This window comes from Typopeltis vanoorti, chromosome 12, assembly GCF_054136105.1.
Source record: "Typopeltis vanoorti isolate ZY-2024b chromosome 12, IOZ_Tvanoo_1.0, whole genome shotgun sequence".
In the NCBI taxonomy this organism is placed as follows: Eukaryota; Metazoa; Arthropoda; class Arachnida; order Uropygi; family Thelyphonidae; genus Typopeltis; species Typopeltis vanoorti.
The window spans coordinates 115018441-115031546 of record NC_143560.1 but is presented as its reverse complement, the minus strand read 5'-3'; the positions used below and the strand labels follow the sequence as shown (position 1 = coordinate 115031546).

The 13106-nt window shown below is 38.7% G+C and overlaps 1 protein-coding gene across 4 annotated transcripts in view; it reads right to left on the bottom strand.

Annotated features, from left to right (window-relative positions):
- The window catches only part of LOC150101147 (uncharacterized), a 916082-nt gene that overhangs the window by 208729 nt on the left and 694247 nt on the right, over positions 1-13106 (bottom strand). For all 4 annotated transcript variants that reach the window (XM_090401639.1, XM_090401642.1, XM_090401641.1 and 1 more), the window contains one exon: positions 1069-1245. In XM_090401639.1, coding sequence (XP_090257765.1) covers positions 1069-1245 — 177 coding nt within the window. The remainder of the gene's footprint in view (positions 1-1068; positions 1246-13106) is intronic.

Here is a 13106-nt window from a genome sequence, read left to right as displayed (position 1 = left end):
GTTTCAATAACAATCTTTCTAATGTCGCCATGTACAGCTTCGGTGACAAAAACATTGCCTTTGTTTTTAACACTCTAACATATTCTTATTAAAGTGGTATATACAGTTTGCTTCAAAAGAGTTATTTACAAAAACATCTAATACAAACTATACCGAGACAAACAAAGTTTCTTTTTTTACAATATTCACATGGGACTTAACCTAAGTAAAAAATCAATGTAATGTGCTTTGGAATATTTAATATTTAAGCTACAATCGTGTTTTTACACTTTGCTTATAATCGTATTCACTCGGCTCACTGTTTGACTTCCACTGATCCAAATTAATTCATTTACCCAGACTTATAAGAAAATTACTGATTTGACAATTTTAACAAAAAATAAATAAACAATAGCAATACACTTAAAGCGAATTAAAAATAATACAAAATAATGATAAATAAAACATTCTGTTTTCAGTTTTAATTAAATTTGTAAGTAAGGAGGAATACACAAGAGATCGACCAAAAATCGCTTTGCGATCGACAGGTCAATCGCAACTGACTGGTTGAACACCCCTGACATATGATATGTTAATGTTGAAGAGGATTATCATAGAATGGCACAAGTATAGAAGAACAAGAGATCATAACTGGAAACTGTAAAAGGAGGATTGAACAGTAGAAGTGAAACAGGTTTTTTGAATGGAGAGTAGTGAATGATTGAATGCATTACCTGAGAGTGTGGCTACTGAAAAGATTGTGAATGTATTTAATGCACAACACAGATCTGTGTGTGACATAGGAACCTCCCATGATGAGTCTTTGACTCCATGTAGAGCTAAAGACAATTTATAAGAATAATAATATTAGCAATAATGATCACTATTATCATGAAGCTCTGATATTATGTTTCTGAATAATCCTCTCCAGCATTTCATCAACATTCAAGTGACTAAATTAGCAAATAATTAACTAGATCATTTTCTTTTTCAACGTAGAATATCTCTGACAATAGCCATAATCAAAATGTTCTAAACAAGTCTAAAGATTAACAATATTGATCTTTATCAAAGAAAAGCATGGCTTACCTGAACACTAAAGGAAAGGCTGTCATTTAAAGATGAAGCAGGACCAATGAAACGAAAGAAACTGGAAATCTGTGGCAGACTGAGTGGAATAATTTGGCTGCCAGAATTTAGAAAAAGTTGGTAAGTCAAAGGTTGGTGACCTGCAGGTACTGAGCAATCACTTACAAATGCTTCAGCCTATTTAATAAAGTCATAATAATAATAACACAAGTAAATAAACACAGTTCCTGGCTTAATTTGTAGCTTTTATATATTTCTTAATTAATATTAATAGAAAATGCCACATCATAGTAGACTATTTCAAATTCTACTTAAAATTATATTTGTAATGCATATAGTAGTCAGAATAACATATGAAATATAAATATGATACTGAGAGAATATCATTACTGTGAAACTTCTAATGTTTTCCATTTAATTCTGAATGAAGAAGGCAACAAACCTTTGTATAATAATTGACTTATCCAGTAATAATATGGATCAGTCAAACAGTCAATTGAAACATGTTATAGAGGGGGGAACAGAGCTTTGAGAGTATTGGATCTGGTAATAGCATCAGAAGATATATCCATAACCAAGGTAAATAAACTCTTCTCCAATTATGAAGTGTGACTATGAAGTCTTCTTCCAGGAAGTTGCTCAACATGTGGAATTCTTTGTCAAGAAAGGGTTTATAGTTATAAACCCTTTCTTGACTGAACTATAAACTGGTAATTATTAGTGACTTAGGAGGCATCTGGGATTGGTACCATGGCTAAAGAAGTGGTCAGGAATTGTTTGAGAGTAGCAGTATCAGACTGCATATCCAATATCAGGACAATAAACCAAGTAGGGATTAAGTAGATTAGTATAGATATAAAGCAAGAGTTACAAAAAAAGAAAACACTGTGGGAGTAATATAAAGAAAATCATGATCACATTACTCATGAACAGTACAAAGTGCAAGCAAGAAAGGTGACTGGTTTGGTAAGAAAGGCCAAATCAGATGAGAGAAAATTAGATAAGCAGGCTAAAGAAAATCCAAAAGATTTTCTCCTAATGCAGCAGTAAGAGGAAAAATGACTATGGTAGAATGACTTTAAACAATACTGATGGAAGGATGGCAAAAGAAATCATTCTGAAAGAGGGTAAGATAGTTCCTTTGCATAAAACTGGCTTCAAGACAGAAGTAGCAAACTACAGACCAATTAATATATCAAAAGTGATTGTTAAAGTATTGGAAAAGTTGGTTAAAGGTAAAAATCAACAGCAGATGAATAATGATATGATTCTCTATATACTAGGCAACACAGCTTTGTAAGTTGTAGGTAATGTCTTAGTAACTTATTCACATTTTATAATAAAGTGGCAGCATCACTGGATAAAGGAATGGTTACTCCATGATACTGCAGGACATTGTCAATGCATTCGACAGAATATCATGTGGAAAATGTTACAAAAGTTGAAGCAAATTGAAATGGATATGTAGCTGGTAACATTGAAATGGGGAGAATGGCAGAAAGACAGACACTGGATAGTATATGGTGGAGTGGAATCTAGTAGAATGAAGAGGATTATAGAGTGGCTCCAGATTCTGTACTAGTGTCACTGCTTTTTATTTGTATATTAATGATATCAGAAAAATTTAAGGGGAAATATTCAGGTATTATTATTAACACTAGACCTCCATGGGGTCAGAAGACTCATTGTGGGAGTCAAACAATGTCAAACTCAAAGCCCATCAAACTGTGCTTTAAACTCATTTGATGTATCTGCATTCACCCAATGTCAGGGAAAGCATTCCACTGACCAAACATCCCCCATGCAAAGAGCCTGCTCCTTAATCCCCAGCTGACACCTTCCTTATGCAACTTAGAGGTTTGTCCCCTTGTTCTATCCCCTTCAAACATTTTATGAAAAATTTCTTCCACATTAACCTGGTAACAACCCTTTACAAACTTAAATATCAATCATATCTCCACACTTCCTCCTATTCACAAGGCTTTGCAAACTGCATTTACTCAATCTGTCCTGATATTACATATCCCCAAGGCCTGTTATGACCTTAGGCAGTCTTCTCTGAACCCTTTCCAACATATCCTCATCATCATGAACAGTGGGGAACCAAATCTATGCACAATAATCCATACAAGGCCCCGATCAAGGCCATATACAAATGGAATCAGAACCACTTTATCTCTATACATTAAGGTTCTCCACATCACTGTCATAATCTGATGTGATGTGTTCACAACTTGTGCAGTATGACCTCTGAACTTCAGATCCTTATCAACCATAACTTCAAGGTCTCTCAATCCTCAACTTCCTCCAAAATTTCACCATCAAGTGTATACTTTGCATCCCACTGTTGTCTACCAAATTACAGAACCTTAAACTGAATTAACAATTCCATACTTCTGCCCATCATACAATCTATCCAAGTCCTGTAAGGCCACAGCATCTGTTTGATTCCTCATCCCTCTCTCAGTTTTGCATCATTTGAAAACAGCTGTATCTCACCGATTAAACCTATCCCAATAGCATTAATATACAAATTAAATAACAATGGTAACAAAACTGACCCTTTTGGCACACCAATAGTCACTTTCCTCTTACGAGATAGTGTCCACCATACACAACTTGCTGATAACTATCTGATAGCTATTCATTCGCCCATTCAACTTACTAGTCTATCATCCAATGCAATCCCCTTCAATTTAGTCAAAAACTTGTGCAATCACTCAAAAGCCTTTGCAAAATCTATATATACAACTGTATAGTCATCTCCCATGTCCAAGCATTCATCATCTGTTAGAGTACACAATCAAGGTTTTAAAACATGACCTTCCTTCTCCCATTCTGACAAGAACAAAGACTACCACTGTTATCATCATGCTGGAGGTTTAATGGAGCATTAACATCACTAAAAAAAAAGGATTAAAAACTAATTTTTATGCTTTCAATATTTTGTCTCCATCACTAAGACATCTTCAGGGAGTACAAATACTTTCAGGAGACAACAACTGGAAGAGGATATTGGCAATGTCGGGTCTGATATTGTTGGCTATATCTAAAACTAAGCAACAGAAGCAGGACAGAGGTAACTGCTTTGGGTCCACCCTCCCACCCACTTGCCAATTTTGAAAAAATTTTGAAAAATGAGCCATAGACTCAGCACCTCTCAAACCTTTTATGAGGGTGGTCTGAAAGGTCCTAAGTACCTAACAATGAAAAAACGAATTTATAATTTCAAAATTATTTTTTATTTTTCAACATAATCTCCCTTAAGACTAATCCCGTCCCTGTAGTGGTTCTCAGTAAGATCTACAAAATACCCCTCTACAGCTGCAATTACCTCTTGATTTGAAGGAAAAACGTCGGCCAGCGAGGAAGAGTTTTAGTTTTGGGAAGAGATAGAAGTCGGAGGAGCCAAATCTGGGGAATAGGGTGGATGTTCCAGCAATTCATAGTGCAGATCCCTTAATTTTCCCATTGCCAAAACACCTTTGTGGGCAGGTGCATTGTCCTGATGAAAGATGATTTTTTTCTTCTGCAAACTGGGTCTTTTTTCGTGAATTTTTTTGTCTAGTCTGGTTAAAAGATCAGAATAATATTCCCCAGAATAATAAAATTTACCCTTTTCAATATAATTAATAAACAAAATGCCTTTAGCATCCCAAAAAACCAATGCCATGATCTTTCCTGCTGATAGAACCGACTTTGTCTTCTTTGGCGCTGAACAACTAGCTTCTGTCCACTGTTTTGACTGTTATTTGGATTCTGGTGTGTAATGGTGAATCCAAGTCTCATTCATAGTAATAAATCGATGCACAAAATCAATTTTATTCTTGTGAAAATGCTCCAAGCACTGTTCAGAGATTTTCATGCAAGTGTGTTTTTGAACTGGTGTGAGCAAGCACGGCACTCATCTTGAGCAAAGTTTTTTCATTTGCAATTCTTCATGCAAAATAAATCCTACACGTTCTTCTGAAAAGCCTATAGTCTCAGCAATTTCCCACATTTTGACTCACCGATCATCCAATACCATATCGTGCACTTGATCAATGATTTCTGCTGTTGTTACACTTTTTGGACATCATTCACATGGATCATCTTCAAGGATGGTACGGCAAAGTTTAAACTCGGCAGCCCATTTCTTAATTATCAAAAACGAAGGAGAATAGTGTCCATAAACTTTTATGAACTTCGAATGAATTTCTTTTGGCGTTAAACCTTCTTTTACAAAGAATTTTATAACCACACTATACTCAATTTTATCCACTTCAAGGGATACAGACAAACATTTGCTTCAGACAGCTGTATAAAACAAACTACAGATAGAATGACTTGCAATTTCACATGGATACTTATAACAGATGTACCAACTTAGAGAAAAAAAATCTTGCCAATAGTGTTGCCATCGTGTTGAGGCCGAGAACTTCTCAGACCACCATCGTATTTGGCTAAGATAAGTAGATTATGTATTCTTTATATGGCATCATATCCCTGACACACAGGATTCCTTCCTCAGTCAAGAATCCAGTTTACGATGGAAAAATAAAATAACAATAGTTTACTGTACCTAGACACCTTAGTAACATGCCCTTGAATGGTACCCTCTCATTCACTGCATATAGAAAACCTACTCACAGAGGCAGACACATTCACAAAAGTTCCCACCACCACCACCCCTCTCAATAATATGGCATCATTAAAACTCTAACTAATAGAGCCTACAATTTTTGTTCCAGCAGAACCTCTCTTTTAACTGAACTCAATCATATACACAACACCTTCCTATCCAATGGCTACAGTGATTACAGAATTTAAAAAATAATCAGTTCCTCCCCCATTCCACAGCCATCGCTTCAGAAGGATTTCAGAAATCCCATCAGAAAAAATAGCCAAGTCTTTAGCTCCCTCCTTTCTCAGTGCATGGAGTTTATAAAGTACCCTGTTCCTGTAATTTGGTTTACTTCAGACTGACAGGTAGATCAGCTACTATCAATTTAGATGAACAAAAATCGTACATCTGCAATCATGACCATGGTCAATCTGGTCTTGCAGACCATGTATTGAATACAACTCACAGGATCCTCTGGAATAAAACTACCATGCTCCACCATAGTAAATTTGAAAAAAAAAAAGACCGTTTTCTGGAATGTGCAGTGGCGCTTAGAAATCAACCTAATTTAAACCAATATGAATGCATAAAATTTCCCAAAATTTGGGAAACAATAATCATCAAAAGCCCCCGTTTACATCCTAGACCACCTACAAATGTTCACAGAGAGCACATCACGTAGATATAGGACTTTAGAGTCACACATGTGTTTCATTAAGCACTGTGTTCTTTTTGTGTGTGTGTTACAAGTGTTATTTCTACTTCCTGAAGATATCTCAGTGACAGATAAAATAATGAAAGCACTAAAATTAGTTTTTAATCCTTTCCTAGTGCTGTTAATACTCCATTAAACCTCTAACATGATGTCCTCCCAGCACTTACGCCTTAGCACACGGATACTACTGTTATCAACCCACTTTTGTATCCTATATCTCACAAACCTCTTCAATACCTTAACTACAAACCAGATATATATAGATCATGCTAGGATTTGATGTCTTAGCCTTATCGTCACCTTTATGAATTGGAACAATTTGGCCTGCCTTCTATTCCTATGGGACTTGTGATATTGTAAAACTCTTGTTAAAAGATAGGCCAAGGCTGATGCTAAATACTTGGAACATTCCTTTAAGGCAAGTTGATATGTCCTCAAGTCAATATTGCCTTATTGACATCTAGTTTAGGTAACTCTTCACATACCTCATACTTGCTGGCCATTCAATCTTCTCTCATTTCATTCTTTACACTTCAGCTTCTGATTTCAGAATGAAGATGATGCACCCTGATAAACTGCTCACTGAACAACTTGATTATGTCCTCTGTAACAGAAACCAATCTCCCACTTTCATCCATTAACAGCCTATTATCATAATCATTCTTCCTTCTACTAGTCACATATTGAAAAAAAAAAAAAAAAAAAAAATCCTGATTTCATCATTTTTCCTTGTACTATACTTTTCCTGTCCTTACCAAGTGACTCACTTTCCTGGTCCGCTCTTTATACTCTTTGTGTAACTGATTATTATTATTATTATTATTACAACATGACACCTCCAGGGAGTCCAAGGACTCAATGTGGGAAGGCACACTACTCTACTTCACTAAATACATCTCATCCTCTACACTACTACTTAATTCTCCAACTATGCTACTACCATCAATGCCATCTATTGCCCATCATCACTACCAACAACAGTATTTTTTGTCTGTAAATTGCATGTGTTCTGAAGGCTGATTTGTCTGTACGCAGGATGAAAAACACAAGTTTCTGGGAGAAACAACCCTGCTACCACCGAATGAGATTGGCTAACTCACCTTCAACTGAAAAAGCCCATATAAGGATTTCCCTTGTCATGACAAGAATCGAACGCAGGTCTTTTCCAATCGAAGAGCGCATTGTTCCGTTGTTCTCCCAATTGCGCTACGGCAGCTTAACTATTACCATTATTCATCATGTGCTGCTTCCATAGTGCCTTCTTCCAGATTTCATGCTTAATCCCCTCATTCATTTTATCAATTTATTTATTTATTCTTATGGCAAAAGCAGCTGCAGGTCAATGTCCAGACCAGAAAGCCAATCCAGGGCGTCATCTGTCACCTCATGGATGTGCTGGAAGCCACCACTATGAAATTGGAGCCTTGAGCAGTCATTCACAACATGAGTGATCATCTGGGCCACAGGGGGAAGCAGTCACAATAAGGGTGGTCTGATAGTCTCCATTTATGCAGTAGGTAGCCACATCTGTGCTGGTTAGTTCTGATCCTGTTGATAGATGGCCAAATCTTCCTAGGAAGGGCAAAACCAGGCTGCAGAGCACAGGGATCTTCAACCAGGAAACCATCTGTTGGAAGATTGTTGGACCAGCTTTCTCTCCATATGTAAGGTGTTGATGGTAAGGCAGCTGAAGAGAGTTCGTCCATGGACCAGAAAGGATTTTTCATGATTTTAGGCAAATACTAGGTGGATTTATGAGTCTGGTACAGGGGCAGGTTGCTCATTACTTTATTAAATACTTTAATCGAGGCTTATCTTCTCTATATATTTGGTGGAGCAATGTTAGATAGGACAGATAGCCAGGGGAGAGGAGGTGCTTCTCAGTGTCCCAGCAATTGTACGCGTGGTAGCGCATAATCAGGACTACAACCCCAGGTTGTTCCAGCAAGCCGTGAAATGATATCATATCTCGTTTTAACTTTGTTTGACAGGTTGGTGATGTGCCTTTTATAGGTTAGGCTTCTGTCCAGGCTCACTCCAAGGTATTTTGGGTGAGGCTCATGTTCTACCATTTTGTCACAGAAAGAGAGGTTGAGGTGTCGATTCGCCTCTGCATTGTTCAGGTGGAATGCTGCAGACACAGTTTTTGTTGGATTTTGTTTCAGGTACCACTGCTTGAGGTACACCTCCAGGATGTTCAGATCTGTGTTCAAGGTTGTTTCCAGGTTGGCAAAGGAGTGGACTGGTGTAGGCGGACGAGATCATCAGTGTATACATATTTGCTTGAGATGGTATGTGGTAAGTGAGACATGTAGATGTTAAATAGTAAAGGGGATAACTTAGAGCCATGTGGAAGACCATTGTGGAGGAATATGGGCATGCTCTTTTTTTCACCAATATAGACCTGGATCTTTCTGTTGGAGAGAATGGATTCAAAAAGCTGGAAAGTTGTTTTGTACCTTATGATATTGCTTAGCTTTAGGAGGAGGCCCTGATCCAGACTGTGTCATAAGTTGATGTTAGGTAGATGAAAGTGACTCTGGATTTAAGTTTTTTCTGAAAGTCTGCTTTAATCTGTGTTTCAGGGCCAGGACCTAGTCACAGCAACTTCTTTCCGGCCTGAAGCCAGCTTGTTGAATTGGTAGTGCTCTTTCGATGAGTGGTGAAATTCTCTTAAGGAGAATTCATTCAAAAAACTTAAAGTGGAGCAAAGCAAGGAGATAAGTCATAGATTTTTGACATTATTTGGATCTTTCCCTGGTTTGGGAACAGCAATTATTTTGACTTCCAACAGCAATTTTGGGAGTTTTCCAGTTGTTATAATATTTGAGAAAATGGCAGCCAGCCATGTTTGACCTCGTTGTGCAGGAAGCATAAGGCTTTCTGCACCTCTTCAAGAGAAACTGGCTGTACAAGTTCAGAAAGCTCGGAGGAAATCTTTAGATTTTTTCTGATAGACGATTGCACAGTTATTTTCCTGGTAGAGCTGGGACTTATCTTGGAGGTTTTCAGTAAACGATTAGCCATTTGATCAGGAGTTATCTCTGTGGTTTGTACGTTGACGGTTCTGCTTCCCCTAATTTTCTCAGAAGTGACCAGTTTTTCTGGCTAGATTTGGTGAAGTTCAAGTTCATGGATGGTTGAGATCCATCCCTCATTCATTGATTTTACACCTACCTTATTCAGCCTTTTGGCCTTCGAAGACATTCACACATTATTGTTGCTATGTATATCTTTGTCAGTTCTCAAGCAGCATTTATTTCCTACTGCTCAACTCCTTATTCCATGCTATAGCTCTAAGCTGTCACCTAAGCCTATTATAATCACCAGCCTTTTACTTCTACACTTATCCTTTTCTCAGAGAAATCTTCATATGGCTAGCCACAACCCACGTGATCACTTCATGATCACTCTCAAGAATTGGAAGGAAGTATGAAACCCCACTCACAATTACATCCTCTCATAAAATGATCAGATCTAAAACTCTCGATCCCTGCATGCCCTCCTTTACATACTGCCTGAGATAGCTGACTCTCAAAAACTCAAGAAATTAGTTTGCTATATTCCCAGATGTTATCTCTTCATTCTAATCCAATCCGGAGAGGCGCTAGCGTCGCCTTAGCATGTGGCGGTCAATTTGAGCTGTGCAGAAGAAAGTGATTTTTAATCGGTGAATAGTCTGTTTTTCCCCCCATTTTTCTACGTTTTTGAGTGCTAAATTGTTTCTCTGAATACGAGTGTAATTCAGTGGTTGTTTTCTGGAAGTTAGTTGCTGTCATGATATAATATATTTTGGTTACCGTTGGAATCGAATGCATAACGGTGGAAGACAAAACGAAGCTAAGTTTTCATTACTGTATTTAGTTATATTTCATTTTATTTAATTATATTTAGTGTACTTAAATGTTTTGTTTTGCTTGTAATTGTTTGTCCTTTTTTTTTTCTTATTTACTTAACAGGATTTATTAATTGAATAATTATTAAAGATTGCGCTACTAGGCATAAGGAATGATGGCGGATTCAGCTGCAGTCGCAAGTTGCGTATCGCCAAGTCCTCTGCCATTTAAGAACTCTATTAGAAGTAATATGTCCGTGCGGTTAGCCTAGTGGCTTTGCGCTTTGCAACCATATGCCTGGGGAAGGAGTGTCCTAGGTTCGATTCCCGTCGAAGACGTGAGGAGCTGAAGGATCTTCCTCAGCCATAGCCAAGTTAGCTGGTCTTGGGCTAGGGCAGTAGGGTTTTTCCACCAGTTTATCTGGTGTTTTTCATCCCGCAAGCAGGCAAACTGGCCCCGTGAACACACAGGGATACAGCCAAGAATACCTTGAGGCATAGGAGTGACCATTCTATCCTCAAATTTCGGTTACGAAATCCAAGCATGCTTGAAAGGTTGTGGGCCTTAAAGGCCTGTTAAAGCCATTGGGATAGATTATAAGTAATATCATAAGGGACTTTGTGGCATGCAGTACTTGCGGCACGTATGCATCTCGGGAATTGGATATGTGGCCTGTGAAAGAGAGCGGAGAGCGTATGTGCGAAAAATGCAGACACTTGGAGGAAATAAGTGCATTAGAAATATCAATATCCGACCTTGTTGCTCCAGGAATGGGGAAATGAATGTAGGAAGACAAGTAGTGTGATAGGAGAGAATGAAAAAAATATATATATGACTGAGAAAATAATAGTTGATAGTGTGGAAAGTGTGGGTGACTGTGAAAGTTTAGGAGATGGTTTTGTTTGGGAGAGTGAATTTAGATTAAGAGTGACTGACCTACAGAGGGAGATATATGAGCTGAAAGAGGAGGTGGAATGTCTTGTGAATGAGAGCACAAGTATGAAAGATAAGATTAGGAGAATGGAAGAGATAAATGCAAGGCGAATCAGAGTAGGGGAGAGAGAAAATTTTGGGAGTGTTAAAAGAGGAGAGAAAGGAAACAGTAGAAGAGAGGGAAGGAGTGAGAGGTATGGGGGTGCTAGTAGAAGAGAGGGAATGAGAGAGAGGTAAGGGAATGCTAGAAGACGAGAGGATGGAAACAGTAGGAGAGACAGAATGAAAGAGGAATATGGAAGTGCTAGAAGTGCAGAAAATGGAAACAGTAGGAGAGAGGGAATGAGAGATGTATGGGAGTGCTAAAAGAGGAGAGAATGGAAACAGTAGGAGAGACAGAATGAGAGAGGGATATGAAAGTGCTAGAAGTGCAGAAAATGGAAACAGTAGGAGAGAGGGAATGAGAGAGATGTATGGGAGTGCTAGAAGAGGAGAGAATAGAAACAGTAGTAGGAGAGAGAGGTATGGGAATGCCAGAAGAGAGAATAGCAGTAGAGGAGAGGGACCTATGGGAATGAAAGAAGAGGAGGGAATGGAAACAATAGGAGAGAGGGAATGGTAAGAGGTATAATGTATGGCGACTCAATGATCTCTGGTGTTCAAGATAGGATGCATGAGGAGTGTTTGCCAGGAGGAACAATAGAAAGGGTGGCTATGGCAATTAAGAGAGGTGAAAGGGTGGATGAAATGATTGTGATGGTAGGAACAAATGACTTGAGTGGTAATGTAAGTCGGGCAGCGAGAGATATGAGATTTTTGCTTGAGGCTGTACGAAAGAAGACAGAGAGGGGAAAAATAGTGTGCGTGTTGCTAGGTATGATAATGACGAACTGAGCAGAAGAGCAATAATATTGAATGACATAATAGCTAGAATGTGTGACAAGAGAGGACTAGTATATCTGGATGCTTGGAGTGTGTTTGAGGAAAGAGAGAAATTGTATGCAAGAGACCGCTTACATTTGAATGAGGAAGGACGTAGGCATCTGGAGAGATAGCTGTTCTGAATGAGTCAGGGTGTCCCAGGGAGGATGATAGCAGGGGTGGCCTCTTGTGGGAATGGATACTTGGGAGAAGGGAGACGACATCAGGTAACGCTGAACCCAGTGGAGTCTAGAGGGGATAATGCTGGGTATAGAAACAATGGCATTTATATGCTTTATACAAATGCCAGGAGTATCCAGAATAAGGGAGAGGAATTGGTGGCACAGATAGCATTATCCTGGCCAAACATTATTGGGATCACTGAGACGTGGTTGACAGAAGAGGATATAATAACAGGAATAGAAGTCGCTGGGTACAGCATTTTTCGGCTGGATAGGAGGGGAAAGCGTGGTGGTAGGGTACTGCTTATGATAAGTGATGATCTATGTCCTCTAAGAGTGGAGGCTTTGGAAGGCAGCGAGACAAATGTTGAAAGCGTATGGTGTGAGGTAGAGGTGGGCAAGACAGGATATTTAGTGGGGTGTTGCTACAGACCCAGGAGCACAGAGGATGGGGACCAGGAGATGTTTAGACAATTAAGTTTGGCAAATGCAAGAAGAATGATGGCAGTATATGCCTTTCCCCTCATCTAATGCTCTTGTAACTTTATCATAAAAGACTAGCATATTGCTAAAACAAGAGTGCCTCACAAATCCATGTTGACTCTGACAGATAACATTACCCTCATCTGCCCAATGCTGTATATGGTCTTCACTACTTTCTCCAAGATCTTACTAACTACTGATGACACACAAACTGGTCTATAATTAGACCCTTCCCGTCTGCTACAGCCCTTATGCAATGGCACTATCTAACCTTCCTTCCATTCCATGGGCACCTTTCCCGCAACCAGCCTTTCATTGAAAAGCCAGGTCAAAGGCACTGTCAGTTCCCTAGCACATTCTCTCAA